Below are 27490 nucleotides of genomic sequence, written 5' to 3'. Positions count from 1 at the left end.
TCCAAAAGGGCCTGAAGATATCTCCTGAAGATAGTTACATGACATGACAGCTTACTGGGGCCATTTTGAGGTCAAGAAGAGGAAGAAGATGCCTAAGAGGGCTCATGGATGCAGTTAGACCCCATACATATTATCTGATGAGAAACAGTCTTTCCAGGTCAAACAGCCTTACGTGGAAGGAGACAGAAACCCTAAGGTGTGGTTCATCAGACTTTTAAGATTTCCAGGGAATTTTGTTGTAGATTCTTATACTCTCCTACAAAACAAAAATTTGAAAAAGGGAGTGTAAAATGTCTGATTAGGTTAGAAGCTGCACCAACGTGTTGCTTATTTAATATGCATGCTGCTGCAAATTTAGCTTTCATGTAATATATATAACAAAAAATTTCTCAATTTTCCTAATATGTTTGATTACTACATTTGCCCACTACCACTAATTTTTTAGTTCTATATACACTTCCTTCACATGTGGTATTTGCATTTAAACCTCAGTGGCAAATAACTGATATGCAAATAAGAGATGGTTATGGAAAATCTGTGACAGGGTATAGGAAAAAAAGGTGTGTGTCTAGGATCAAAACAAATGAAAGTAGAAGGCCCTTGAAAATAAATCAAAGATGGCTTCTGTTTACAAATTTAACTTTAATAAATGCTAATCCTGAATAATAATACAGTGAAAATATATCAATTGGAAATTATCATTTAATACAACTGACCCATAAAAGAATACAAACTTTGTTAGCACTATGTTCTAATTCCCTCAAATGACTCAGATGGGAAGGCCTGAACCTGTCCAAGGAAACACTGAAGTCAGCAGTAACTTCCTAAGTCAAAACTACAAAGAACAGCGTTATAAGGCTGAAGATAAACGCTAATAACGAAATTAATTTCAAAATGGCATCAGGAAGGGCAAGGGTCAGAGGAAATAAGAATACTAAGTCAAAGGGAGGAAGGTGATGGTACTCCTTGCCATCAAACCAAGTCTTTAAATATTAAATTGTATTTTTGATGGCCAAAAAATTAGGGTCAGAGTATTAGTAAGAGACAGGGTCACCCTCATGCACATTTCAACCTCACTCCCCCCACCCCCCCCAAAGAAAGTCTCCTAACTCCCTTCATTCAAATTCAGACTTCTCTCTAGGCCAAAAACAAACTGTTTGTAGGGAAACCAATTCAATCCCCTCTCCATTGAGTCCCCTCTCAGATTAAGGGACAACTCTTTCCTTCTTGCCTGAACACTCCATACATCTCCATCCCCTAGCCTATCCTCATCTTTGGATTTTGTAATTCCTTGCACTGACCGTATATCACTATAACACTAGTGAGTTTTCAGATATTCTCAAAGGGTGAAAAGTGCAACACAATCAATTAGATAGTGAAAGAATTGCCTTTACAAAGTCTAAGTGACTTGTCCAGTGTTATATAGGTAGTGTCAAAAGAGAAGGGAGAAAGACAAATCTTCCTGATGCTAGTTATGATCTGCTTCCACTACAAACAGGCTTAAAATCTCTCCCCTAATTTTACAAACATTGCTCTTGAACAAGTTTTCTGATAGATATAGGGAATTCTTGAATCTGTTCATTAGCGTGATGGAAATTGCCCTTCAGGAAAATCAGTTATCAATCCTCCCTTCCCCAGAATCATCAATGACACAGCTCAGATCTCCTTAGCAGAGCTGTCTTTTGTACCGATGGCTACAAGAACTACAAAATCCTTACTTTACAATTTACTCAGAGTGGCTTTTATGATGTCGAGATAAGTTGGAGCTCCACCTGAACTTTTTCCCACATTTATTACATCTATAGGGTCTCTCTCGAGTGTGAAATCTGTCATGCATAATAAGCTGGGATTTCTTACGAAAGGCTTTCTCACACATGTTACACTTATAGACTTTCTCTCTAATATGGAACTGTTGATGTGAGGTAAGACTTGAGTTCTGGAAAAAAGTTTTTGTACTATCATTTTCACTGGATTTCTCCCTGGTATGTATTTTCAAATGTAAGTTAAGGACTGAGGCACAGCTGAAGGACTGCCCACATTTATCACATTTATAAGGTTTTTCATGATCACGTTTTTGTTGATGCTCAAAACGTCTGGTTTTCCTATTGAAGGGTTTACCACCCTGTTGATCTTTGAGGAGCTTCTCCCCACTATGAACCATCTGATGTTCAGTTAGTCTGTCTTTCTGGCTGAAGACTTTACCACATTCTTGACATTTATAATGTCTCATCACAGTGTGACTTCTCTGATGTTGAGTGAAGTTTGACTCCCACCTGAAGCCTTTCCCACAGATACTACATTTATAAGGTTGTTCCCCCATATGAAGTCTCTTATGTAAAATAAGTTTTGACTTTTGAGAAAAGGCTTTTCCACATTGACTGCATTCATAGCAATTCTTCACAAGGCGATTTTTCTGATGACCTTTAAAGATATGAGTCCTCTGATGTACAGTAAGGTATGGTTTACAACTGAAAGCTTTTCCACACTGACTGCACTCATAGGGTTTCTCTCCAGTGTGAATTCTCTGATGATCAATAAGGGTTCTCCTCCGAGTGAAAGCTTTCCCACATTCATGACACATATGAGACTTCTTCTCAGTATGGATTTTCTGGTGTTGAATGTCAGAACTGTGACAAAAAATTCTCCTTTGCCCCTTATCTTCATCACAGTCCTCCTCAGTATGACTTCTTCGATGTCGAGAAAAACCTGAGCCCCATCTAAAGTCTTTCCCACAAATGTTGCATTTATAAGGTTTCTTTTTGTTATGAGTTCTCTCATGAAGAAAAAGGTATGACTTACGATTGAAGGCTTTCCCACACTTATTACATTCATAGGGTCTCTCCCCAGTGTGAATTCTCTCATGCTCAATAAGGCTCCTGTTTCTTGTAAAAGTTTTCCCACAGTCTTTACATCTATAGGGTTTCTCCCCAGTATGAATTTTCTGATGATCAAGGAGGGATTTGTTTCTTGTAAAAGTTTTCCCACACTCTCTGCATTTATAGGGTTTCTCTCCAGTATGAATTATCTGATGATCAAGAAGGGTTCTGTTTCTTGTAAAAGTTTTTCCACATTCTTTGCATTTATAGCATTTCTCCCCAGTATGAACTTTCCTATGCTTATTAAATGCTGAGATGTGCCTGAAAGTTCTACTGTATCTATTACTTAGGTGGAGTTTCTTCCCAAAGTGACCTCTCTGATGAATAATGTACTGGGATATTCTAGTGAAGTCTTTTCCACATTCTTGGCATTCATAGAGTTTTGGTCCAGTGTGAATTCTTCTATGTCGAGCAAAGTTTGAGCTCCACCTGAAGGTCTTCCCACACTCTTTACATTTATATGGTCTCTCCCGTGTATGAAGTCTTTGGTGGTGCTCAAGATGTGAGCGATGATTGAAGGATTTGTCACAGTCTTTGCACTTATAGGAATGTTCCCCCTTTATTCTCTGAGTTTCATCAAGTCCTAAAGTATGACTGGATGCTTTCCCAACCTCACTGTGTTTCAAGGATTTCTCTTCACTATGAGTCTTTTGATGTTGAAAAAGGTCTGAATTATGTCTAAAGTATTTGCTACACTTATGACATTTGTAGGCTTTCTCTAGTTTGGGAAGTCTTTGATGACTAACAAGGTTTGAGCCTAACTGTCTCTCAAAATTCTCCTCTGTCTCCCGTGTAGTGGCTTTTGCCTCTTTGCCTGTCACGTACTTGAAATCTCTCTCTTTTCTCTTCACTGTCTCCAGAGCTGAATGTTCCCCCTGCTTCTCCCTCTTGTTCTTGTGTTCGTAAGACTCTTCCAAATGAGGCTGCTCAGGAAGACCGGTCTGGAGACCTCCCAGAGATGATTCCTGAGAATCTTCTTTAGCAATTTCCTGATTTACAATCAACTTCTCATCCTCATCATGGGGTTCGCCATCTAGAATTAAAGGAAATTCAAGAATTGTCACATACTCTAATAAAGGACGGAAAAAGTATCAACACATACAAAAATGTTCTAAGTGTGCATGGCTTTTATTTTTGGTAGGGGTGTGGGGAGGGCTGGACTTAGGATTTTATAGGCTTAAGGGACTCCTGGTATTCCTTAAGGCTCAGTGAACTCCCTTTACTAATGCAGATTAGCAAGTGTTTTGAGTTAAATCACCTGCCCTGGGTCACATGGCCAGTATGTGTCAGAGGAAGGACTTGAACCCAGATCTTCCTAAAACCAAGATTAGCTTCTCTGGCTTTTAGATAATATAAAAAGAGCTTGACAATATGGACAACAGAGAATATAAAACATGGAAAGGTACCAAAGGATAAACATTTGGGAAGGGAATTTATCATTCAATAAAAACTACTGGGAAAAGTAGATACCAATATGGTGAAAAACAAGATTCAATCCACACCTTCCATTCAGTTCAGTCCAATAAACAGCAAGAGACTACTCTGTGGCAGGCACTGTACTAAGCGCTGGGGACACACACGAAGGCAAAAGAGAGCCCCTGCCCACAAGAAGCTCACAATGTGATCATCATAAATAACCATCAACTCCAAGTGGATGTACAGTCATTTACAGAATAACTGAGGGAAGAGAAATCTAACAGAAATGGAACCCCACAGCTTTCTCTGCAGAGGCTGTATATAGTTCCTGCCTCCCGAGGCTACAATTACTGAAGACTCAAAACAAAAACAAAACAAAAAAGGAAAAAAGTGACATGTGAAAGTCCTTGACCAGTCAAATAGCTCAACATCAGAAAGTGAAATGGTTTTCTTAATGGAAAGGACATTTAAAAAAGCGTATTACCATCTGATTGGCTCCGGTGTTCTAAGGACCTTTTCACATGACTTGCGGCTAAAACTTTCTCTGTGTGTTTTCTCCCCCATCAGAATGAGTTCACTGAGAGCAAGCAGGCATTGTTTTACATTTGTTTATATGCGCAGAGTTTTGCAAATACTTTTTTTTTTTTTTTACATTAGGCCTCGGGCTTAATGCTTTTTCATTTACTCATTCAGTGGAAAGGGTGGGGAAATATTAAAATTGGGAAAAAGGAGATTGGAAAGAACAAGTCAAGTCTTATATTCTGGTGGAGAAGGAGCCCATGAGGGAAAGAAGTGGGAGAAGTATGTGTGTTCGTCCTTCGTTGCCAAAGAAGACCATGCCATCAGAGAAATAATGACGTGACTTGCACCTGACTTTGTTTTGAGTGAGGGAGGGCTGTGCAGGTCACCAGCCTCACTTCTCCTCCAGAGCCACCTGAATCCAGTGACCAGATATTCATCAGGATGACGGGAGATGACCCAGGATGAGGCAATTGGGGTTAAGTGAGTTGTCCAAGGTCACACAGCTAGTGAGTGTCAAGTGTCTGAGGTGAGATTTGAACTCAGGTCCTCTTGACTCCTGCACTGGTGCTCTATCCACTGCACCACATAGCTGCCCAGGAGAAGTATATCCTACACAGGAAATATGGAACTTGGAGAGCCAAGAGTTGGTAAATAATAACTGAGGGTACAATAGAAAAATACTAAAAACGATCACTTCTAGATCATTTTAGGATTTACAAAGCACCTTTTATACAAAATCTCTGGGTGTCACAATTGAACTGAGAAACTAAGTCTGAACAAAGCTATTTATTACCAAAGGCTTGCAATCTGCAAACAAATCAGGTCTAATTCCTCAGTAAACACAAAGACCACAAGGTAGCACGTACAAGACTTCTTGTGGTTTAGGGAAGTAACAATGTAAACAAAAGACAATGTATCTAACTTCTACTGGAGGAAAGGATGGCAGTGTTTTCCTTGTTGCTAGGGGATGCTGACTGGCTAATGGCACAGAGATAATAGATTTCCCGATGTCCACCTGTATCCTGGCAAGAAAAGCTAGCGATGCAGAGATAATAGGTGTCTTTGACATAATAATAGCACAGTGATTTTCAGGAACACTGAACTCTTTTGAACTTAACTCAGAGACAAAGAAATATCACTTAGGCAGTTACACAAAATATCAATGCAGACACAGAATGAAATCAATTACAAACTAAAATCAATTTAATTTTCTCAGTTTCTTAATTCCCCCCTCTGACCTATGGAAGACATGTCTCCTATGAATTACTCATCTATAAAATAAATCTATGAGATTTTAAACATAGTATCAGCAGTGTATATGTTTAATATGAGCCTTTCTGGTGCAGGTGTGATAACTAATACAAAGTCTAAACAGGACTATAAAGCAGAGGGCAACAAGGGTCCACTTACCAAGGGTGGCTCACAGGCCATTTCCCTGCAGCCAAGTGAACAAAGAATAAGGATTCCATCAGGGATCGCCTGGGGGTATTTCCTATAACTTGTTGGATCTTATGTAGGTTTTCCACAATTTCTCCTGACTGGTTAACATATGAACAAGACTCATTAATTTTAATACAAACCTCTCCCTGAGCCACAGTAAGAAAAGCTAAAGAATCTACCTCAGACTGGAGTGGGGAGCTCCACTCACTTGTGCCCTGAACCAATTTCTCAATTTTAAATGAAAGATTCAAACTCCTTAGAAGGCTTTTTGAGAGGAGAGATTTACACATCACCACCGAGGCAAACAATAAAACTCAGCAAACGTTAACACCATGAACAAGAGGCCAAAGTAATACAATGATGATCATCACTATTAAATAAAGTCCAGTCTCCCTGTATCCACTCCCAATGTCCTTTAATCAGCCTGTTTCATCTTAAGCCCCAGAGGTGATCCCTGGAAACATTCTGGAATCAGACTTTCTCTCGGGGCAGCTCTTAAGAAGGCTCCTCCTTGAAGATCTGCTTGTCTGGTTCCAAGTTACTTGCAGAGATTACCCAATGCAACTGAGAACAACATTCAAAATTTGGTTTTACAATAACTAAGTATTCATGTGGTGAAAAACCTGCTCAAACCTTATGGCTCTGGTCTTACTAACAATCAAGTTACAAGAACAGCATCAAAGTAAGGACCCATGATTCATGTACATTTCAGAGAATTTCAGTTGTTACACACCGCTTGCTGTTTCTGTCTTTACCTAAACCCTGTTACCTGCTGATACAGATACTGCCAGCAACAGAGTGAAGGAGTCTTAAAAATAATCTATATGGTCCTGACTTGGAAAATGGGCCCTTTTGTCTTTTTAAATTAGCAGTTACCTCAAATAGGGAAAAGATGATTTAAGGTTTCTTTAAAATTACTAATGGGCAGCTAGGTGGTGCAGTGGCTAGAGCACCAATGAAGGATTCAGGAGGACCTGAGTTCAAATCTCACCTCAGACACTTGACACTCACTAGCTGTGTGACCTTGGACAACTCACTTAACCCCAACTGCCTCATCCTGGGTCACCTCCAGTCATCTTGATGAATATCTGATCACTGGATTCAGATGGCTCTGGAGGAAAAGTGAGGCTGGTGACCTACACAGCCCTCCCTCACTCAAAACAAAGTCAAGTGCAAGTCATGTCATTATTTCTCCGATGGCATGGTCTTCTTTGGCAACGAAGGACGAACACACGCACACAAAAATTAATGCAATTTTATATGTAAAATCCTTGATCTAACTTTTAAAACTTATTATTCCATTAGAAATTTTTGGAAAATATATAAAGAACTGTGTCAAATTTACAAGAATACAAGTCATTCTCCAACTGATAAATAGTCAAAGGATGGGAAGAGGCAATTTTCAGAGCAAGAAATTAAAGCTATCTATAGTCATATGAAAAAATGCTCTAAATCACTATTGATTAGAGAGATGCAAATCAAAACAACTCTGAGGTACCACATCACATCTATCAGATTGGCTAACATGACAAAATAGGAAGATGATAAATGCTGGAGAAGATGTGAGAGAGATGGAACACTAATTCATTGTTGGTGAACCTGTGAGCTGATCCAACCATTCTGGAGAGTAATTTGGAACTATGTCCAACGGACGACAAAAATGTGCATACCCTTTGACCTAGCAATACTGCTTCTAGGACTGTATCCCTAAGAGATCATAAAAATGGGAAAGGGTCCCACATGTGCAAAAATATTTATAGCAGCTCTCTTTGTGGTGGCCCAAAACTGGAAATCAAGGGGATGCCCATCAATTGGGGAATGGATGAACAAGTTGTGATATATGAATGTAATGGAATACTACTGTGAATGATGAACAGAAATGATGAACAGAAAGATTTCAGAGAGGCCTGAAAGGCCTGATATGAACTGATGCTGAGTGAAAGGAGCAGAATCAAGAGAACTCTGTACACAGCAATAACCACAGTGTGGGAGGAATTTTTCCAGTAGACTTAGTCCTTCACAGCAATGCAAGGATCTAAAAAATTTCCAATGGACTCGAGGCAAAATGCCTTCCACATCCAGAGAAAGAACTATGGAATCGGATCACAGAATGAAGCAGACCATTGTCTTTTGTATTATGTTTTGTTTTGTTTTATGGTTTCTCCCATTCATTTTAATTCTTCTATGCAACATGACTGAGGTGAAAATGTATTTAATAGGAATGTATGTGTAGAACTTAGATAAGACTGCACACCATCTCAGGGAGAGAAGGGGGAAAAAAATCTAAGATATATGGAAGTAATAGTAAAAAACTGAAAACAAATAAAATAATTAACAAATAAAATAAATATTTGGAAGCCAGTTATATACATTTATATATTCTGGTTCTTAGAGAAAAGTCTAATCCTGTTGTTTTCTCAAAGATTACTATTTCCTTCACTTAAAAAACTGGAAAAATTTCTATTAGAAATTTTTTGCATATTTACCTTACTAGGACATCTTTGTCTGAATTTCCCCCTCTAGGAAGATGTCGTCACTATTAGCAAGGGGGTGGCAAACCCAAGAATTCATTTACTTAATTGCTTAAGGATACGAAACTGCCCACAACTTAATATTTAAAAAAAAATAAAATGTCTTTTACTGGAGTCCTATTATAGTAACCCAGATGTTTTAGTATTAATCAATTAGTAGATTTGGTATTGCAACAACAAAACTTTTACAGTTAATTTGCCCAGATTATAGAAATTTGCTATGAAAGAAAAAAAGGAGGGGCATGATTGTAATATTAAAACTGTTCCTCCAGGCCTAAGCCTGAGGGTAAAGAGGGATTTAACACAAGTATAACAGGATAAAGCATTCTTAGTTCTGCTTGATTTTAGGTAAGAGTCATAGTTAACTTTTTTTGGAATAGTCAATCATGCAAATTCACAGAGTATCATAGCCAGGCTCAGGAGTAACCAGGAGGAAAACATTGCTGTCATTATTATTTCTCTCATGTTGTTAACAACAAAAAGTTTACCAGGCCTTTAAAAAAATCAATCAATATCCTTTTGTCCTTGAGTTTAGACTCATCCTAGTATAAAAATCATAAGAAATAAAGAAAATTCTCCATAAATGGTGAATATACTATCAAAAACAGTGAATATATTATTAAAAAACACAGAAAAAATACTGGCTAAAGTAGTGCACATTAATCCCTTAAGGCAAAAAGACTACATTAAATTAGTTCAAGATATAGCTTCAGCATATGCTATTCCGGGCGTAATTCTATTTTCACAATCACAAATCACATAAATCGCTTCTACCTACAAACTTGTCTCTCTTCCCCTTTTGCCAGAAGTGTTGGTAATGGAAGAGGGGATCCTATTTTCTCAGTAATTCTCTCAAAAACTCTCAATAATTTTTGCAAAATTCATTGTTTTGGAATTTTACAACATTTAGCAAGTTCTTCCACAGGGCTAAGATTTTATGACTTTGCCAAAAGAGATGGTCCCAAGAAACCTGGCAAGTTTATAAATGAGATTTTAAAAAGTCTTTTTCCCCCTCTTCCCACAATTATTATTCTTCCCTTTTAAATATGCCCAATTAAATGTTTGGCAGATTTAAACATTATGGTAACAGACTCTGATAATTCATTACTTCACAGCATCCAAATCAAAACAATTAAAAGTTCCAATTATAAAACTGCATCATCCTCTTAACAGCATCTCTTACACCATGATTTCCCAAAATTTACGATAAAAGAAAATTTAGAAGCACAATAACATACAAAATATTATATATTTAAAATATAAAAACAAAAACCTGTTGCCAGTCAAATGACATCAACTTGGTGAAATGCACTTCCAAATTATCTTACACAGAAAATCATCCATCTTACCACCTTCTGCATTTTATACTAATGGAATTCAAGACCAGTATAAAGCAAGTCTGATCCAATTACACTTTCAACAAAACTTACTGGAGGCAGCTAGATGGTGCAGTGAATACAGCACCAGCCCCAGAGTCAGGAGGACCTGAGTTCAAATCTGACTTCAGACACTTGACGCTTACCAGCTGTGCGACCTCGGGCAAGTCACTTAACCCCAACTGCCTGGCCTTTCCCCCGTCCAAAAAAAAATTGATTAAAAAAACCCTTACTTTTGCAATTTCTAAATATAGCGCCTTACTGCTAGATATTAAGTGTCTTTTCCTTTAAGACCTGATTTACCTGTAAAGGGTCAAATATCCTAGTCATCCTAACAGGAGAACACATCTCCCTTAAAATTAGACTAGAACAAATTCGATCACATCTGGATCTACATGTACAAATGATAACACCCAGCATCTCAGTTTTCCCAAGGGTCATTTACTGATAATCACTTCACATTATAGGAGTTGCTGCTTTCAGTTCGTTTACTGTCAAAGATTTAAAGTGGCAGTCTTATATTCTCATCTCCCTCTTTTAGGGTCCAAGAGGACTTTATTAAAATATGTTCTAACGGTCCCTCAAGAACAGAATTTTAGTATACTATCTTCAAATAATTTCATGTTGCAAATAATATTACCGTAGTTTCCATATCAAAAAGAATAATTACAAAAGAAATTAAATTTTATAAAAGAATAATCACATAAAGTTTCTCATCATTATCTCAACAAGATCAAAACCTCCCTTCACAGTCAGTACAGACTACAACTTTCTTTAACTTTCTATCCATTCTCATCTCACACTCTTATTTGTTTAAATTCTTTCCCTTCAGTGGAATTTGACTAAAGCCCTTTAAATCTGCACCCATCCTATTTCTTTTATATTCTGATCCAATACCACTCATATCCCAGACTGTCTATAAAGCTAATCTTTACTCCACTGAATATTTTTTGTTACAATTTAGCATATATCTTTAATTCAGAATACCAATTAACTCTAAAACTCTTTGGGGTTTTAGAAAGACTTTATAGTTTACCTAAATAATTTGGTTGTTATATCATTTACAAGAAGAAAATAGAGAAGCAACACCAAAACATTCTTGCAAATTAAATTTTACTTAATCTCTAGTTACTCCCTAATTTAAACAAGCTTCTCTCTATACAGGAAAGAGTTGGTAACAGGCAGGCAGTTCTTAAATATCAGATAAATTTAAACTGCAACCCTTTTAATTAATGAAATAAACATCTTTCCTTACATTAAAATAATAAATCTGTCACTCTTCAAGGAAAGAGAGATAAAAGGTCTCAGTGCTGTTCCCTTGTAACTTTCACAGTCTTTTTCTTATTTTTTCTAAAAACAAACTCTGCTACCCCAAAACTCAAGAAAATATTTCAGCATTTATGAAAACATTCAAACCACATTTTGGAAATTCACAATAGAAAAATTATATTTCAGTCACAAATTTAGTCTCTTATCTGCAGACTGGGAACAAAGATTCGCTTTTATCTGTGTCTCTTGTCTGCCTTATAACTTGGCCTGAGTTTAGAAAGGGAGGGAGGGAGGGAGGGAGAGAGGGAGAGAGAGGGAGAGGGAGGGAGGGAAGGAGGGAGGGAGGGAGAGGGAGAGGGAGAGGGAGAGGGAGAGGGAGAGAGGGAGAGAGGGAGAGAGGGAGAGAGAGAGAGGGGGGGAGAGAGAGAGAGAGAGAGAGAGAGAGAGAGAGAGAGAGAGAAAGCACACAAGAGAGTGAGAGATTTTTTTTCCTAAAGAATGTTATTTTTCTCAATTACATGTAAAAATTATTTTTAACAATTATTTTAAATAATTTTTGAGTTCCAAATTCTCTCCCTTCCTCCCTCCTTCTTGCCCTCCTTGAGAAGACAAGCATTTTGATATGGGTTATACATGTACAGTCATGTAAAGTGGTTGCAAAAGAAAACAAAGACAAGAAAAAGAAAGTTAAAAAAGCATGGTTCAATCCCCAGTGAGCCTCTATAGGTTCGTTCTCTGGAGGAGGATAGCATTTTTCATCCCAAGTCCTTCAGAGCTGTCTTGGATCACTGTATTGCTAATAGCTAAGTCACTCACAGCTGATCATCACACCACAATACTGCTGTTGCTGTGTACATGCTCTCCTGGCTCCTGTCACTTCGCATCAGTTCATATACCTTCCCAGGTTTTTCTGAAACCATCCTGCTCATCACTTCTTATGAAATAATAGTATTCCATCATAATCATATACCACAACTTGGTCAGCCATTCCCCAATTAATCGGCATCCCTTCAATTTCCAATTTTTTGCCACCACAAAAAGAGCTGCTATAAATATTTTTGTATATATAAGACTTTTTCCTACTTCTTTGATTTCTTTGGGATACAGACCTAGTAGTGGTTTTGCTGGGTCAAAGACATGCACAGACTTTTAGAGACTTTGGGCTTAGTTTCCAATTTCTCTTCAAAATGTTTAGATCAGTTCACAACTCCAACAGGGCATTGGTTTCCCACTTTTCCCACAATCCCTCCAACATCTGTCACTTTCCTCTTTTTTTGCCATATTAGCCAATTTGATCGGTGTGAGGTACCTAAAGAGTTGTTTTAATTTGCATTTCTCTAATCAGTAGGGATGTAGGGCATTTTTTCATATGACTATAGATAGCTTTGATTTCTTTTTCTGAAAAGAAATTATCTTCTGCCTGTTCACATCCTTTGACCATTTGTCAAATGGAATGATTTGTATTCTTATTAAATTTGATTTATTTCTGTATCTACTTGAAAAATGAGGCCTTTATCAAAGAAACTTGCTCTAAATTTTTTTTTTTTTTGCTTTCCTTCTATTCTTGGTTGTATTGGTTTTGTGTATGCAAAACTTCAAGATTATCTGTTTTACATCCCTTAATGTTCTCTCTTTTAGTCATAAATCCTTCCCTTCTCCACAGTTCTGACAGATACACCATTCCTTGCCCTCCTAATTTTCTTATGGTATCAATCTTTATGTCTGTGTTATGTACTCATTTTGACTTTATCTTGGCATATGTCATGAGAGGTTGCTCCATACCTAGTTTCTGCCACACTGTTTTCCAGTTTTCTAAGCAATTTTTGTCAAATAGTGAAATCTTTTCCCCAAAACTTGGATCTTAGCATTCAACAAACACTAGATCACAACGGTCATTTACTACTGTATTTGTTGTTCAGTCATTTCAGTCATTTGCGTTCCCATTTGGGGTTTTCTTGACAAAGGTACTAGAGTGGTTTGCCATTTCCTTCTCCTCTAGCTCATTTTAAAACAGGGTTAAGTGACTTGCCCAGGGTCACATAGCTAGTTGTCTGAGGCGAGATTTAAACTCAGGAAGATAAGTCTTCGTCACTCCAGGCCCTGTACTCTATCCATTAGCAGCCCCTATTTATTGAGTACCTAATCTATTCCACTGATTCCCCTTCCTATTTCTTAGCCAGTATTAGATTGTTCTGATGTCTACCAGAGACTTTCTTTCAAAAAAAAAAAACACAACTTTTTTTACTCTTTCTCCTTTGGCTGAGGTGGTCTCAGGAGAAGACTAGTCTACAAGGCATACACAATAGGACAAGTATAATATATAATAATACAACAGAAGTTATTTGTTAGCTAGGAATTTTTTTCCTCATTGCTCACTGAAAAGTTTAATGTGCACAATTTTCTAAAAGCAATCTCAAAACTTTTAATGTGCACACTAATCAAAAGTGTCAAAAAATGCCTTTGTAGTTTTAGACCACATTTTATGTAATCTAATTGTGCACTTCTTGGTCACTCTTGACTGAACTGGGAGCTTCCCCGGGTTCCAAGCTTTAAGATGTTTTTCCAAGGAGTAACTCATCAGTTGGCTACTACTACTGGAATCCACCTTCCCTTACAGAGACTTCTCCACTACTATGGAGGCCCACCTATTCTCTTAAAGGGACTTCCTAAAGCTATCGTTCTCCACTGAAGTAGCGGCTTTCCTTGGCCCAGATAAATTTGAGACAGAGAAGAAATCTGACCTTCAGGACAGTTTCTCACAAAGAAGTCCCTCAGTTAAAATACAACAGAGAGCTCTCAGGGGGTTCCTCAGAGAGGCCACCCTGGAAGCTGGGGGTCCCTCTCAGTCCTGCTGTGGTTACCACCGGTGGCAATTAAACTGAGAAACTACATCTGAGCATGCCAAAGGCTTGCAGTTTGCAGACAAAACAGGTCCAATCCCTCAGTAGGCAAAAAGATCACAAGGCGGAACTTACAAGACTTCTTATAGTTTAGGGAAGTAAAAAAAAATAAATAAATAGAAGAAAATGTAGACAGGATGTAGGATCAAGTTATCTAACTTGTTGCTAGGGGATGCTGAGTGGTTGTGCCCACCGATTCCTGCAAGGATGGCTAGTGGGACAGAATAACAGATTTCCTAGTGTCCACCTGTATCCTGGCAAGGAAAGGTGAATGGTGCGGTGATGACAGTGATTTTCAGGCACACTGAACTTTTTAGAACTTAACTCAGAGACAAAGGCAGTTATACAAAATAGTGGAGATACAGAATGAAATTAATTACAAACTAGAATCAATTTGATTTTCTCAATTTCTCAGAAATAGAGAGTTCAAGGATTATCATCCTCCTGGAACATGAGAAAACTGAGGATTAAAGACTGGAAATTTACTTACTTAACCAAAATCACATACTAGTGAGTGACAATGAAAAGATTTGAAGCAGGGCTTCTGGAACTTGGAGGCAGACTAAGAGGATCTGCTGCTCCAAGTAAATGTAACATGACCTAAGAAACATGGTCCAGGCCTTAGTTACCACAAACAGGTAACAACTAACAGAGAAAGTGTCAAGCTCTATCTTCTGCGGAGGGCTGGGGACCATGCTTCCTTTGGCGACACTACTCACACTCAACTACCACAAGAGTGGAAACCTCAAGGCTCTCTTCAACAGTGTTTAATCAAATATTTCTAAAGGATAAATCCTCCAATTTTCCAGCCTCCAGTGACTTCAACACAATAAATGATAATAGTAATAATTCTTATTTCTGTGGAACTTTGGAAACCTTCACAGTACTTTGCCTACAAGAACCCAACAAGGTCGATATCACTTGAGAGATGAAGAGGCCAAGCTTCGAGCAAGTGGCAGGTCCCAACAGTAAGGCTGGTGCTCTTACCACAAGACCTCAAAGGCAAGAGAACAAGATCCGTAAGAGGAATAAATCCAAGGGTTTTCCTTCTCACCTGCAGAAGGGTTTTTTAAATCTTCCTGATCCAGGGCTTCCTGAGCGTCCCAAGATGCTTGCTCCAGCTTGGAAATCACAGTAGGTTTGGGAAACGAACATGCTGTTCAAAGGGAGGGGAAAGAAAGAAGATCAAGAAGGGAATTGAGCCCTGCCTCAACCCAATGTCTTGAGGAGAAAGGAAGAAAATACCTAGGAAGCCTATGGGAGGAAGGCATCAAAGGAGATGAAGGAGATCAGGAAAGGAAGTTGAGGTCTACATGCTCAAAGAGCAGAGGGAAAAACCTAAGTCAATTATCCTTATTTTCTCAGATAGGAGAAGACTGAAAATTCTTGAGTGGGAAAATCTGCACTGGGAATACCTAGATAAATCTAACAGACTATTAGCCCCCACAAAAAAATGACTTCTATAAAAAGACCAAAAAGGATTAGAAAGTGGGGTACTGAGGAAGGTGTAGACCCATGCAGACAACAAGAATGATGCACTGTACACACTTCCAAGCTACACAGAATTAACCGCGCTGGGAAATGCCTCCAGGGGAGATTCCTATCTCATTACAAAGCAACAGAACAGGCCCCACCTGGCAATCCTGGTGAAGGGGGAGTCAGAACAGGTCACTTCTAAACACTAACAAGTGATAAGCGGAGAACCACTCCTCAAGCAATTTGTGACAGCTTTGGGCAGTGAATGGGAAAGAGTAGGGGTCTTACCTAGAGAGGTCAAATTCCTATAATTCTCCAGCATCACGCTCCTGTAGAGGTCCCGCTGAGAAGAGGACAGTTGTGACCATTCTGCCTCACTGAAGTCTATGGCCACATCCTCAAATACCACAGAGTCCTGAAACAAAGCAATTCCGTTGCCCCAGGACAATCCCACCATCCACCAAAGGACATGAGGGACAATATCTGTTTCTAAGCTAGGGAAGAGACACAGAAGGAAAGGTTCAGGATCCCCTAAGACATAACCAGGGCTGAAATGTCAGAACGCTACTTGCTGTGGACAGAGGAACAGGACAGGACAAAGGAAGGAGCTACGATGATAATCTCAAGAGCAGACAAAGAGAGTTACAATTTACCTGCAATCTGGCTTCCAGAGACGTGGCCATCCCCTGATCTCCTGTGGTTCCCTCTGGAGGAACTAAAGAGAAAGAAAAGAGGTATGAAGGAGACCCCTGCCCAAGAAGGTCCCCTGTCCCTCCACTAACAAGCCCAGCTCAACAGACACAAAAGGAAACAAAAATAGCCTTTCCCCAAGGTCTTAACCAGTTTCAAAATCAGAAATTAGGCAACAGAATCAGCTCTTAAGTCTGCCCTATGTGCATGGCAATGGTCCTTCTACCATAGGAGTGGGGCCGTGAATGGGGGTGGGAATGAACCCAGGAAGCAGAAAAAACAACCAACACAACTAGTTTAACAAAACCGAAGACTCAGATTCAAACCCAAACTCAAGTCCTTTGAACCAAACTGGTGCACAGAACCTACAGCTGGAAGAAGATTTGGAGAAAAATACTTCCACTACTTTCCTTTTAAACCGAGGCCCACAAAATTTAAGAGATTTTTCCCCAAAGTCACACAGTTAACAGGTAACTGTGTCAAAATCCAAGGCCAGGCCTTCTGGGATGATTCTGGCTCTCCAACATAGCCGAAATAACATACCAGGAAGCTGAAAAGGCATGGTGATGAAAAGAGACAGGGATGTTTACCTCAGTACTTTCTCTAGATTAAGACTGTTCTCAAAGAAACATGCTGGAAAGAAGCACAAAAGAAAGACAGAGCAGGTCTGGAACAGTGGAAGGGGAAGGGAAGCTGCTACAAAGGGGAGAAGGCTGGAGCAACAAATCAGTAGAGGTGGGACCCCAGTGTAAGGGACAGCAAATACCATTTGGGGGATCCTGGAGGTGGAACATCCCAGTGTCAGAAGCAGAGTCCGAGTGGGTCAGGTGTAAGGAGTGACCCCTGAGCGAAGGAATAGAAAAGGATTCCTGTGCTGCTCCCAGAGATGAAGTCCCCATCCACAGCACATCCTGAACCTGAACTCGGGCAGAGACCTAGAGACAAGGAGGTACAATTAGACAAGGAGGGGACCAATGCCCACAGGCGGTATTCCAAAATAAGAAGCAATTGCAGACCCTAGCCTGTGTACCCAGGAAGATTAAATAAATTCAAAGCAATCAACAGTTGTGTAGCTGATCACTCGAGTGGAGTGGGGTTTCAGTTCCAGCTTCTAGTCCAGTCTGAAGCCTCAGAGGCTTCAGGGCAAGAATGCCACACTAACGGGAAGCTAACTGTTCAGTCCCTTTTAAGCCAGCAGAGCTGCCCACCTGGCTAACAATGGCTGAGTCCAGCAACAATTCACTGTTTCCAGGGTCTCTAGGATTTCCAAACCCAGGTGAGGAACTTGCAGAGCTTAGATCAGCAGAGAGTGATCAGACTTTGCCCCAGGATCAGACCATTTTGGAGACCACCTTACGAGTCCTGAGACTGCCTTGAGATCCTAAAACAACACAGTACTCAATACCCCAAGACAGCACCAACAGTACTAATCTAGACTTTCCCTCCTGAAGCAGATGTAAAAAGCTATTATGATGACAGAAGCTCAAGATGCCTTTACTCTTAGTGTCTCAATCATTTTTTTCACAGTATCTCTAGGCCAAAAGAAATACTCAAAATTCTGTTTATTATGTAGTTTGGTCAAAAATTTAAAATATCCTGCAGGGCCCGCTGCACCCTGGAAGTCTGCTTCCTACAGAGTATGGGAACTTTAAATCTAGGTAACTAAGTGGCAGAGGAGCCAGCCTGCAGAGGGAGAAGGAATCCCTTTACCAACAGTCACAAATCTAGTCCCAGCCTTATTGAGAGCAGTCATCATGCCATGGCTAGTAGGCAGAAGTTCTAAACCTGGGACCTGCTTTTTCAACATTTCATTAAGTGCGCTTCAATACGATTGGTTTCCTATTGTAATCTTATGTATTGTATTGTATATATTTAAAAACATTATTCTGCTTCACCAGACTGTCAAATAGGTTAACTCTGCTCTAAGATATTAAGGAATTGGGAGTTATAGAAATGGATTTCTAGACCACTCAATAAATAAGTTTTAGAGTAAAAAGAGAAAGCAGACAGGAGCCAGAGGAGAAAAGAAGGCATCAAATTTTGGGGAGGGATTGGCCCCCATATTAGGTCATTCTGACAAAGCTGATCCTTCAGGGTAAAAGGGATGCCATGGCTAGACTATGCATATTAGTTAACAGGATTTTTCTTTTTCTTCTTCTTTTGGGGAGGGTGAGAGAGAAGAGGGTGAAAGTGGAAAAATAAATGCCTTATTCATTTTTTAAATAACTTTTGAATGAAAAAACAACTAAAAGTGGATAATTAAGAACCTATTAAAATCACAAACAATACAGAAAACAAATGTAATCCAAGAGGGCACAAAATTCCCCAAGGGAGTCAAATTTGCAACAGAACAAGGCAAGTTTAAGACAAATAAAAGAATGTCCAAATCCACTAAATTCCTCGGGAGGGGCTGGGAGTCTCTTAACTCCTTCTACCAAGCTGTAAAGGTTTTCAGTGTGGGTCCAGCTAGAGCGTCTGTTCTTTCAGGAAGGAGAAAGAGGTGATAGACGTTCACCAGAGGATGAATTTTTTTGGTCACAGCAGTCCTTAAATGACAACAAGATCATAGATTTTGAACTGGAAAGGACCTATTATAGGTGATCACGTCTAACATCCCATTTTACAGATGAGTAAACTGAAGCTCAGAGAGATCAAGACTCATATTAACTAGTAAGTACTTGAGGCAGGGTTCTTAGATTTCACACTAGTGTCCCTTGGGCCTCAGCTTGTTTTTGCATGACTAGCGAGCTAAGAATGGTTTCATTATTTTTAAATGGTTGAAATTTTTTTTTTAATTTCTCATGAAAATTATGTGAAATTCAAATTTTAGTATCCATAAATAAAGTTGTACTGGAATCCACTAGGTCATTTGGTAACATATTGTCTATGGCTAATTTTCGTACTACAATGGCTATTTTTGGGAACATTACAAATTAAAGTGATTAGTCCCAGATCTGATAATGTTGCTTAATGAATTCAGACTAAAATTACAAGGCAAAACTGCACTTACATGAAAAACTTTTACTGCAGGAGAGTCAAGGTAAACTCAATTCTATGACAACTAATATTGTTCGAACCACGTCAAGCATACTGTCCAAAGATAAAGCAAGAATCTAGATCACGATTCCCACACAAATTTGCAGTGGCGTATTTTCAGAACTCAAACTACAGCTCCAGCAAGGCTTTTTGGACCTCAATTACAAGGGCAAAAGAAATTTCAGTATTTCATAATCAACTTAATTGTGCAATTAAAGACCTTCCACCTAATCTTTAATTGGAAGTGATTCATCTGCAACCTAATAACTTGCTAAAAGATGTAATTAAAGAGAAGAATCTAAGAGAATGCTATAAATAAATGCCTTGACAGTACCTATCTGTGCGAAGACATTTTCAAAGGTGAAATATATAAAATCTCATTATAGATCAGCATTAACAGATGAACGTTTGCAATGGATTTTGATAGGCAACACTAATTTGAAACCCCAATTAAAGGAAATGTAATCCTCCCCCCAAAACAGAAGTCTATTCTTTACATCAGTAGACCAATATTACAAAAAAATTATTCAATTATTATATTTAGAGTTCAATAAAAATAGTTTACATTTGTTACATAAGTACATATGTAATACTATCAATTTTGCCTCTTGGCCTACAAAATTTGGCCCTTTATAAAAAAAAAAAAAGTTTGCCAACTCCAGTACTCTTCTCTGAGAAACTTGAAATTCTTTGAAAAATGGCTAACCTAGAAATAAGTTAAGGATAGATTATTTAAGAATCACTGAATTCAAAGTCATAATTTAAAAACAAAACAAAATCAAAGCCTGTGACACTATTACACTATTTCAAAGAATCACAAAAGAAAATTGCCCTGATTTAGCAGAACTAAAGAGCAAAGTAAAGACGGAAAAAAAAATCCATGAACTACTTCCTGAAAGAAAACCCAAAAAGAAATCACAGGAAATGTCATGGTAAAAATCTAGAGCTTCCAGATCAAATAAAAAATACTGCCAGAAAGAAGTTCAAGTACCTAGAGACCACATTCAGGATCACACAAACTAGGCAACATCTTTTACAAACAAGAGGGGATTTTAAAACAAAATATTCCACAAGGCAAAAGATAATATACCTTGAAAAGCTAGGGGGAAAAAAGGGGAGGCGTGGAGAAAAGGGGGAGGGGGAGATGTACTTTCAATGGAAAAGAAAACTTAAAAGCATTTCTGAGGAAAAAAAAAGACTAGAGCCAAGGAAATCTGAAGTACAAATATGAATCAAGAGAAACCTAAAAGCATAAATTTACTTGAGCCACTGGAAGGGGCTGTATAATGATATAATGCTAACGTTGTATGAGGGTGAGAAGACACAAGTGTCCCTTTCAGAATCTGAAAGTTTTCCAAGAATGGATACCGAGATAGTTAAATAAGACCTAGGGACAGATTAGCTCTTTTCTGAAGGTCTGAAGGGAGGACAAAAAAATAAGGGTAAAATGAAAACACTACTGTAGAAAAGAAGGTCACAACTTACTATTTCTCATAATCAGGGCACATGATAATAACAGCTAACATTTATACACCGCTTTAAGCATCGCAAAGCACTTGGTAATTATCTCCTTTGATTCTCACAACCCTAGAAGGTAGGTGGTATTTTTAACTCCATTTTACAGATGAAACTGAAGCAAAGGTTAAGTGACTTCCCCTCCCCCAGCCCTCCCACCACCCCAGAAAGCAATGTGCAAATTACAGGGAAAAAGAAAAAGGAGGGGGACGCCCATCAACTGAGGAATGGCTAAACCAACTGTAGTCTAGGAACGTAATGGAATATTATTGTGCTATAAAAATGAACAAAAAGGTGATGTCAGAGAATCCTGGGTAGTTATGAATGGACCCAGAAGGAAGTAAGTAGGTCTGGGCCAATCTATAAAAGGACTTACTGCTAAGCGGATCCTCCACGGAGCTCATGGGTAAGAAAAAAAAACAAGGCTCCACATATATTAAAATATAGCAAACTTTTCGTGGTAGGAAAAAATTAAGAAAATAGATGCTCACCATTGGGAAATATGTAAACCAAGGATTCTTGAGATCCATGAATTCATTTTAACATTTTGATAACTATATTTCAATATAACTAATTTCCTTTTTAACTGTACTTGTACTTTGGCAAAAGGTCCGCAGGGTCCAGACTGCCAAAGGGGTCCATGACACAAAAAAGATTAAGGACCTATATTGCTAAGTAAATTGTGGCACATGAATGTGATGGAATGTTACTGTGATGTAAAAAATAATAAACATGATGTGTACGGAAGCACAGAAAGACAAATGAATTTATTTGAATAGAAGTAAGCAGAGCCAAAGAAAGAAGCACGAAACAACAGAAAATGAACGTGGCAAAATGACAAAGAATAAGATGGACCTCAAAGAAGAGTCAGGGGAAGAGAGCTCCCTTCATTTCCCCCAATGCTTTCCAGCAGTGAAGGGGTTGGGGTCCACAGGTGTGGAATACTGTATTTCTGGACATGTCCAGGGTACAGATGGACTATGCTTATTTGTTATAAGGGGCTTTTGTTCTTCTTTCAGTTTTTAAAGGGGAGTTAGGGGAAGGGAGAGGTTAATGATAATGATGCAAAAAAAAAGGGCCATAAAAACTTTTTTTTTTTTAATGCACAGAAGGGAACAGAAGGAAATTCAGAAAAGCATGCATGACAATTTTGAAAACAATATTTAGAACCTAGTGCAGTGTATACACTTAAAAAATAGCCAATAACACAAAATGACAATTTTGTACAACAGTACAAGCCTGACAATTTCCTACAGAATCCTGTTTGGGGGTTCTGCTATGGCAGGGGTGGAGAACCTGCTGCCTCAGAGCCACATGTGGCCTTTTAGGTCCTCAAGGGGGACCCTTCGGGGGAATCCAAACTTCGCAGAACAAATTCTCCTAATAGAAGCATTTGTTCACGACTTGAGGAAAGTGGTAAGAATATTCTCCTCATTCCATATATAAGGAAACTGAGGCTCAAGAAAGGTCCCATGATTTGGTTAAGGTCCCAAGACTATCAAGGGGTGGAACTGGTAAAAACCAAGTCTTTGATTCAGAAGTCTAAATGCTCTTTTCACTAAGTCTTGCAGGCTTCCTCACTGCTAATGCTATTTGAGGATGGCAACAGCATGGGGACTAAATCAACGTTGTCTTGATAGACCATTTTGTGGTAAGAAGGGCAAGTTCCATGTCACTTCCAAGACCTGAGGGCTCAGGCCTTGACAGGACAACAGTGGTACCAGACATGACAGTGGACAAATAGCGCCTTCCCCCAGTCTCTTCCCTCCTCCCCCTCTGGACCTAGCTACCATTCTCACCTCCCTTTCCTGTTCATCGAAGTGGCTCTCAACACCTTTCACAAGGGCCACAGCCTCCTTCCCATTCTCTGGGTGATAGAGCAAAACCCAAGTTCGAATGTCCCCAGGCAGGATGGTCAAGAACTGCTCCAGTACCAGTCGTTCCAGAATCTCTTCCTTCGTGTGAATGTCTGGCCTCAGCCACCATCGGCAAAGCTCCTGGAGTCGGACCAAGGCCTCTTGGGGCCCAGAAGTATCTTGGTAGCGCAGCTGCCTAAAGAGCTGGCGGAAGAGTTCCTGCCCAGAGCTGATGTTTCTTTGCAAATGAGATCTTGGTTTCCAGTTATCATCGTTATTGTTCGCTATCAGATGTTTCTCTGAAACCAGGGTAGTTTTGAACAAAGCCTTCCCTCCTTTGGCAATCATGCTCAGTCCCAAAGGATGACTTTCACTGAAAGGTGATCAAACCCTCCTTCAGCTCAAGATTCCTGAAACTTTCCCTTCAGCCTTCCTTAGGATTGGATGGACAATATCACCTAGAGACATGAGAAGTCAATGGACACAAGAAGTTGATCAAATGAGAGAATTCAGATACAGGGTATCGTTATGAAAGGATACAACATTCAAGACAGTCCCTAATTCCACTCTTCTCCAACACATATCCATACTTTTCCACTTTAGGACATGTCATTCTATAAAGGAGTTAATTCTTTTTCCAGACCATCAGAGGTCCAGTGAGAAAAACAATGGATCAAGAGCCAACAGACCCTGGGCTCAAATCCTCTCCCTGCCACTTACTGCCCATGTGACCTTGAACAAACCACTTCACCCTTACACTTTGGTGACCTCAATGAATTCTAAGTTTTCTTCCAACTCTGACCTACAATCTAGTGTTATATCAAATTCTAATTTTTAGTTAGTGAATGGCCTCAATTTAATTTAATAACTAGACCTTTCTAGATGTACTTACTGCAAGCACACATGCAGAGCTTCAGCAGAAAAGCCCTCTGAATACAAATGTAATCCAATTCAACAAATATTTTAAAATATCTTTTACATGACAAGGCTCTCTCCTTGGTGTTGGGGATAAAGAGTTGAAAAACACCACAAACCCTGCCCTCAAAACTATGCACTCCTGTGAGAGGAAAGGCATACAAATGGAATAAGTAGAATCTTGATCCTTCCACCAGAGCTATCATCCTACATCTCTTCTGCCCTTTGTAGCTAAAAAATCCTTGAAAACTCCATCCACACTTTCCTGTCAACCCTTCATATTCTGGCTTCTGACTATAACATTCCAAGAAACTTCTTTCAAAAGTTACCAACAATCTTTTAGTTGCCAAACCCCATGATCTTTTCTCAATTCTCATTCTCCTTGACCTCCAACTTTGCTGACCACTCTCTCCAACTTAATCCAGTGACACTGGCCTCCTAGCTGTATCGTGAAAATAACACTCCATCTCTCAGCTCGGGTATTCTCTCTGACTCTTCTCCATGCCAACACTTCCTCATCTGCTCCTGACTACTGCCCTCTCCCTGGCTTCCTTTGTCCCAACTAAAATTCCATCTTCTACTTAATCCCAGTGCTTTCCCTCTGTTATTTCCTACGTATCCTGTATATAGCCTGCTTTGTGTATATCTGTCTCATGATGGGTCTCCCAAGAGACTGTAACCTCCTTGAGGGCAGGGCTGTCTTCTGCCTGTTTTTGTATCTGTAGCACTTATCACAATCCCTGGGACTTAGTAGGTGCTTAATAAATGTTTACTGATTGATTAGAATAAGGAATTTTGGAGAGCTTCCTAGTTCTCTAAGTTGCTGAAACTAAGCTTTCACCATTTAATTTGGCATAAAAACCCAGAAAATCAGCCATGGATCATCTGCCATTCAGAATTAATGATAAATGTGTTTCTTCCATCCCAAATTAATTCATTAGTCAGGTCCACTAGAGATTACCCAAAAGCCCTCTGGATCCAACCACAATGATGAACCAAGACTTGGGCAAGACTGCAGGGAAGGTCAGAATCACAGCTGGAAAAGATGCTGGAGATCATCCAAACTAAACTCTAATTTTACAAATGAGCAATCTGAGGGCCAGATACACAAAGGGATTTCCCCAAGGTGACATAGCTAGTAAATGGCAGACAAATCTCAAACTTGGGTATTTTTGACTCCAAATTCAGAGCTCTTACCATTATCCCACATTGACCCCAGTAGACTTAATACCATGCTAAGGAAACAACTTGTCCAATTCAACAAACATTTATCAAGGGCCTGTTACTAAGGAGGCACCAACGTCAGGCACTGATATCACAGAAAAGCTCTAAATCTGCATTAATTGCTTAATCAAATGTGAATGTACCGATTTATATCCTACATGTCAAACATAACCTAATCTAAAACACCACAATACGTACAAATATTTGCTAAGATCGCTCCTTTTAGCTTCAAATCTCACTAAAGTCTGCCTGCTCTCCATCTATGACACTGCCCTCCTGGATGTACAAAATGTGTATCAGTTTCCATAACTGAACAGAACAGTCCTTTCCAGGTAATTAATATTTTCAAGTTTACTGGGTTCAGATGATTCTTCCTTGTCTAGCCTGTTCCATTGATCTACTTTTCTGGTTATTAACCAAGGTTGTCTCCCCAGCATTCAGCACAGTGCTCTGTATATGATAAGTACTTAATAAAAGCTCTTTTATTCCAGTAGTTACTACTTTATAATACGGATTGAGTCTGGATATTGCCTTTTTGCTATCTTTTTAATTTTTTGCCATGATGTTCCATATTATTTGTTTCTCCAAATTATTTTACTGTCTATCTAAACAAAGCATTCCTTTGATAGTTTGATCCGGAGAGCACTAAATCTGTAAATTTCTGTAAAATTGTACTTTTTATTATATTGGGAAAGCCAAGGCACGAGCATTAACTATTCCTCCAACTCTTTATATCATTCTTTCTTTTTTTTCTTTTCAGTGGTTGGATCTTACTCTCATCTAGACTGGAAGCTCAGCAGCGACTCAGGGGCCCAAAGGCAGCTTCCAACCTGGGCTACATAACCCCTTTTTATGCAGCCTCGTGGCTGCCCTCCCAACCTGGTGGTTCGCCTCCCAACACCTGGTGGTTCCCCCCCCAACACCTGGTGGCCCGCCTCCAACACCTGGGGGTTCACCCCCATCACCTGGGGGTTCGCCTCCCATCACCTGGTGGCTCGCCCCCCATCACCAGGGAGTTCGCCCCCCAACACCTGGGAGTTCGCCCCCCAACACCTGGTGGCCCGCCTCCAACACCTGGGGGTTCGCCCCCCATCACCTGGTGGCCCGCCCCCCATCACCTGGGGGTTCACCCCCATCACCTCGGGGTTCACCTCCCATCACCTGGTGGCCCGCCCCCCCATCACCTGGTGGCCCGCCCCCCAACACCTGGTGGCCCGCCTCCATCATCTGGTGGCCCGCCCCCCAACACCTGGTGGCCCTCCCCCCATCACCTGGGGGTTCACCCCCCCATCACCTCGGGGTTCACCTCCCATCACCTGGTGGCTCGCCCCCCATCACCTGGGAGTTCGCCCCCCAACACCTGGTGGCCCACCTCTAACACCTGGCTGTTCACCCCCAACACCTGGTGGCCCGCCCCCCATCACCTGGGGGTTCACCTCCCATCACCTGGTGGCCCGCCCCCCATCACCTGGGGGTTCACCCCCCAACACCTGGTGGCCCGCCCCCCATCACCTCGGGGTTCACCTCCCATCACCTGGTGGCCCGCCCCCCAACACCTGGTGGCCCGCCCCCCATCACCTGGGGGTTCACCCCATCACCTCGAGGTTCACCTCCCAACACCTGGGGGTCACCATGTTGGGGCGGGGCCTTCAAGGGCACTCCTGGTCCCCCTGGCAGTACTGAACCTCGGCAATGCCAGCCCGCAGCAGCGCGGCCGGCCGGCGGAGGCGCACCGCGTTACCCCGCGGCGTTGGTCAAGCGCACAACAAAAGTAAACCCGGAAAGTTTCGTCTCTTCGGCACGTGCGCGTAAAGGGGACCCCAACTTCACCTGCCTGCGCCGGGCCTGGCACACGTGTGCTGGAGGGGTCCCCCGCTCCGAGGCTTTCGCTACGCCCGGACATGGGGGGCGTTCTAGTTTTCACTCGGAGGAAAACCTCCGAATAAGTTTTTAAATTCCTCACATTCCAGCGCGTTCTGGGCCCCTCACGTCTACGGCCTCCAGGGAACCCCAGGGGTCTCCCTTCCTTTCCCTTCCTCCAAACGGGGGTTGGGGGTGGGGTGAGGTGGGGGAGGGGCAAGGTGAGCCGGAGGAGGGAAGGGAGGCGAAAGGGAAAGGGGCAGGTGAAGGGAAAGTGAGGGGGAAGCGGAAGGTGAGGACGAAAAGGAAAGTGAGGAGTGGGGGGAGGGGGCTGCAGGCCCCCCTCCCCCGCCCCCAGCTCCACGCAGGGCCAACCCCCGGGCCGCCCTCCCCACTCACCACGCACCCCAGGTGCCCAGCGCGAGGGTCGCGGACTCGCCACCGGGCCCAGACTGAAGGGAGGACGACGGCAGGACACTGGCCGGAGGGGTGCGGGGGCGGGGGGAAATGAAAGCAGGAAGGGCGCAGGGTGAGGCCCCGCCCCGGGCCGCTCCCCTCCTTGTCCTCGGCCGGGCTCGGGGGAAGCCC

At 40.8% G+C, this 27490-nt stretch overlaps 1 protein-coding gene across 3 annotated transcripts; it reads right to left on the bottom strand.

Annotated features, from left to right (window-relative positions):
* Positions 1-622: 622 nt before the first annotated feature.
* LOC140533189 (uncharacterized) lies at positions 623-27490 on the bottom strand. Of its 3 annotated transcripts, none has more exons than XM_072652612.1 (7): positions 27302-27490; positions 22847-23361; positions 17263-17431; positions 16460-16521; positions 16095-16221; positions 15385-15486; positions 623-3909 (listed from the first exon to the last, which is right to left on the bottom strand). In XM_072652612.1, the coding sequence occupies exons 2-7, from the start codon at positions 23249-23251 to the stop codon at positions 1727-1729; spliced, it is 3048 nt and encodes a 1015-aa protein (XP_072508713.1). In that variant the 5' UTR covers positions 23252-23361; positions 27302-27490; the 3' UTR covers positions 623-1726. The 3 variants fall into 3 exon arrangements, with proteins under 3 accessions (XP_072508713.1, XP_072508721.1, XP_072508731.1); XM_072652620.1 differs by having other exon boundaries at positions 27309-27433; XM_072652630.1 differs by lacking the exon at positions 27302-27490 and adding an exon at positions 26873-27178.

Source organism: Notamacropus eugenii, chromosome 1, assembly GCF_028372415.1.
Source record: "Notamacropus eugenii isolate mMacEug1 chromosome 1, mMacEug1.pri_v2, whole genome shotgun sequence".
NCBI classification, from domain to species: Eukaryota; Metazoa; Chordata; class Mammalia; order Diprotodontia; family Macropodidae; genus Notamacropus; species Notamacropus eugenii.
The sequence above is the reverse complement of the archived record's forward strand: the minus strand, read 5'-3'. Positions and strand labels throughout refer to the sequence as shown.

Bases quoted from the DNA above. Each gene is read 5' to 3' on its own strand.
- LOC140533189 (XM_072652612.1), bottom strand. From the start codon at position 23,251: ATGATTGCCAAAGGAGGGAAGGCTTTGTTCAAAACTACCCTGGTTTCA. The intron at 17,432-22,846 runs GTGAGAATGGTA...CCTTGTCTCTAG, and splicing joins TCGATGAACAGGAAAGGGAG to GTCTCTGCCCGAGTTCAGGT. The intron at 16,222-16,459 runs GTAAATTGTAAC...GCTTTGTTTCAG, and splicing joins CTCTGGAAGCCAGATTGCAG to GACTCTGTGGTATTTGAGGA.